This window comes from Malurus melanocephalus, unplaced genomic scaffold, assembly GCF_030028575.1.
Source record: "Malurus melanocephalus ecotype Western Australia unplaced genomic scaffold, MMel_1.1 scaffold_1657, whole genome shotgun sequence".
NCBI lineage: Eukaryota > Metazoa > Chordata > Aves > Passeriformes > Maluridae > Malurus > Malurus melanocephalus.
The window spans coordinates 6,623-10,312 of NW_026624889.1; the positions used below are offsets into that span (position 1 = coordinate 6,623).

The 3,690-nt window shown below is 51.9% G+C and overlaps 1 protein-coding gene across 1 annotated transcript in view; it reads right to left on the reverse strand.

Annotated features, from left to right (window-relative positions):
- The window catches only part of LOC130587226 (procollagen galactosyltransferase 1-like), a gene marked incomplete at its 3' end in the record, with an annotated part of 13,505 nt that overhangs the window by 6,541 nt on the left and 3,274 nt on the right, over positions 1-3,690 (reverse strand). The window contains exons 2-4 of the mRNA XM_057388194.1: positions 3,449-3,617; positions 1,646-1,780; positions 188-253 (exon numbers count right to left, since the gene is read on the reverse strand). Of these exons, the coding sequence (XP_057244177.1) occupies positions 188-253; positions 1,646-1,780; positions 3,449-3,617 (370 nt within the window). The remainder of the gene's footprint in view (positions 1-187; positions 254-1,645; positions 1,781-3,448; positions 3,618-3,690) is intronic.

Here is a 3,690-nt window from a genome sequence, read left to right on the forward strand (position 1 = left end):
GGGTGTGGTCAGTGAGCAGAGGGCTGTGGTCAGTGGGAATAGCACTAAAAATGGCGGAATGGGCATTGAGACTGGGGGAAATGGGCACTAAAAATAGCCCTGAGGGGGCGTGGTCAGTGTGAAAGGGGTGTGGTCAGTGTGAAAGAGGCGTGGTCAGTGAGGAGGGGGCGTGGTCAGTGGTGGGAACCGGGAAAATCCCGCGGCGCTCGCGGCGGCGGATCGGGAGGTACCAGGGAGTGCGGCGGTAATAGCCCTGAGGGGGCGTGGTCAGTGTGAAAGGGGCGTGGTCACTGTGACTGGGGCGTGGTTAGTGTGAAAGGGGTGTGGTCAGTGGTAATAGCACTAAAAATGGCGGAATGGGCATTGAGAATGGGGCAAATGGGCACTAAAAATAGGTCTGAAGGGGCGTGGTCAGCATAAAGGGGGCGTGGTCAGTGTAAAGGGAGGCGTGGTTAGTGAGGAGTGGGCGTGGTCAGTGTGGAGTGGGTGTGGTCAGTGAGCAGAGGGCTGTGGTCAGTGGGAATAGCACTAAAAATGGCAGAAATGGGCACTAAAATTAGCCCTGAGGGGGCGTGGTGAGTGTGAAAGGGGCGTGGTCAGTGGGAATAGGGGTGTGGTCAGTGAGAACCAACCTAAAAATGGGGGAAATGGGCACTAATAATGAGAAAATGGGCACTAAAAATGAGGAAATGGGCACTAAAATAGCCCTGAGGGGGCGTGGTCAGTGTGAAGGGGCGTGGTCAGTGTGAAAGGGGGTGTGGTCAGTGAGGAAAGGGGTGTGGTCAGTGGGAATAGCACTAAAAATGGAGGAAATGGGCACTAAAAATGAGGAAATGGGCACTAAAAATAGCCCTGAGGGGGCGTGGTCAGCACGGAGTGGGCGTGGTCAGTGTGAATGGGGGCGTGGTCAGCGTGGATGACCAATGGGAATGAGGAAATGGGGGCGTGGTCAGCACGGAGGGGAGTGGTCAGTGTGAAAGGGGGTGTGGTCAGTGAGGAGGGGGTGTGGTCACTGGAAATGGGGGTGTGACCACAGGGAATGTCTTTACCCTCCCCTAGGCCACACCCTCCTTATAACTCCGCCCAATAACTAAGCCCCTTCCCCTCTAAGCCCCGCCCTCACCTGGGGGGTGACCCCGCCCCAGAAGTTGGGAATGTTGGGCCCCCATGACCCCACCCCCAGTTTGGCCACACCCCCTTTGGCACCGCCCCATTTGGCCACACCCTTTTTTGACCACACCCTCCCTGCGACCCCGCCTACTTTAGGCCCCACCCCTTTAAGCACCGCCCCATTTAAGCCCCGCCCTCACCTGAGGGGTGACCCCGCCCCAGAAAATTGGAAATGTTGGGACTCCCTTTACCCCCGCCCTCCTCAATGACCACACCCCTTTGGACCACCCCTGTTTTGGACCACAGCCTCCTCAATTACTCCACCCCTTTTATGCCACGCCCCATTTTGGCCACGCCCCCTTTAGGCCCCTCCCTTCCACCAGAGGTTGGAAATGTTGGACTTTCCTTCATCCCCACCCCTTTATGCCCCCACCCCATTTAAGCCCCGCCCCATTTATGCCCCACCCTCTGCAATGACTCCTCCCCTTTTAGGCCCCGCCCCTTTAAGCCCCACCCATTTAGGCCCCGCCCTCACCTGTGGGGTGACCCCGCCCCAGAAGTTGGAGTAGGCGGCGCGGGAGTCGAGCATCGGCGCCACCAGCGTGCGACCCTCGGCCATCAGCAGCGACAGAGTGTCCGGGTGGAGGAGCACGTTATCACTGTCCAGGAACTGGAAATTGGGAATTTTGGGGTGAAAATCAGGAATTTTGGGAAAATTGGGAATTCTGAGAAAATTGGGGAAATCCCAAAGATCAGGAAAGTTGGGAAAGAGGGAATATTGGGGACAGTGGGGACACCCCCAGTGTGTCGGGGTGAAGGAGGACGTTATCGCTGTCCAGGAACTGGAAATCGGGAATTTTGGGGTGAAAATCGGGAATTTTGGGAATTTGGAAAAAATCACGAAGATTGGGAAAGTTGGGAAAGTGGAAAAATAGGGGAAATTGGGAACATTGGGGATGCTGGGGACACCCCCAGCGTGTCGGGGTACAGCAGCATGTTATTGCTGTCCAGGAACTGAAAATTTGAAAATTTTGGGAAATTTGGGAATTTTGGGAAAATTTGGAAAATTGGGAAAAACCGCGAAAATCAGGTAAGTTGGAAAAGTGGAAATATTGGGGACATTGGGGACATTGAGGATGTTGGGGACACCCCCAGTGTGTCGGGGTGCAACAGCACATTATCGCTGTCCAGGAACTGAAAATCGGGAATTTTGGGGTGAAAATCGGGAATTTTGGGAAAATTCAGAATTCTGAGAAAATTGGGAAAAAATATGAATTTTGGGAACATGAGGAAAAACCAGAAAAATCGGGGAAATTTGGGACACTGGGGACATTGGGGACACCCTCAGAGTGTGGGGGTGCAGGAGCACGTTATCGCTGTCCAGGAACTGGAAAATTGGGAATTTTGGGGGGAAAATTGGGAATTTTGGGAAAATCCAGAAAAAGCGGGAAAACCAGGGAAATCGGGGGAATTGGGGACACCCTGGGATCAACAGGATGTTATCGCTGTCCAGGAACTGGAAAATGGGGAATTTCAGGGTGAAAATCGGGAATTTTGGGAAAATTGGGAATTCTGAGAAAATTGAGATAATCCCGAAACTCAGGAAAGCTGAGAAAGTGGAAATAGTGGGGACATTGGGGACACCCCCAGTGTGTCGGGGTGCAGGAGCACGTTATCACTGTCCAGGAACTGGGAAATCAGGAATTTCGGGGTGAAAATTGGGAATTTTGGGAAAATTGGGAATTCTGAGAAAATTGGGATAATCCCGAAACTCAGGAAAGTTGAGAAAGTGGAAATATTGGGGACATTGGGGACACCCTCAGCGTGTCGGGGTGGAGCAGGACGTTATCGCTGTCCAGGAACTGGGAAAAAAATGGGAATTTTGGGGTGAAAATCGGGAATTTCAGGGTGAAAATCAGGAATTTTGGGAATTTCAGGATTTTCGGAAAATCGCGAATATTGGGAAAGTTGGGAAAGCAGGAAAATCGGGGACATTGGGGACACTGGGGACATTGAGACACCCTGGGATCACCAGGACATTATTGCTGTCCAGGAACTGGCGAAAAAAATGGGAATTTCGGGGTGAAAATCAGGAATTTTGGGAAAATTGGGAATTTGGGAAAAATATCAGAAATTTTGGGGAGAAAAAATTGGGAATTTTGGGAAAAAATTGGGATTTTTTTTGAAAAAAAGGGTGAATTTTTGGGAAAAAATCGGGGTTTTTTGGGGAAAACCCCCAGCAATTTTGGGAAAAAACTTAGAATATTTTTTTAATTTTAAAAATTGTGGGAATTTTGGGAATTTTAGGGAATTTTGGGAATTTCAGAGGCGTTTTTACCAGGATGTAGTCGGCCCAGCTGGCGCGGGCGGCCTCGAGCGCCTCCTGCCGCAGCCGCATCAGCCGCTCGTAGCGCGACGGGGGCCAATGTTTGGGACCTTCTTCATCCGGGTATGACCTGGGGAGGGGTCCCAGAGCACCCTCAGACCCCTCCCCAAATTCGGGGAACCTCAAAACTCAAAAAATCCCCCCAAAATTCCCCCAAATTCCCCCCAAAATGCCCCCAAAATCCCCGCAGAATC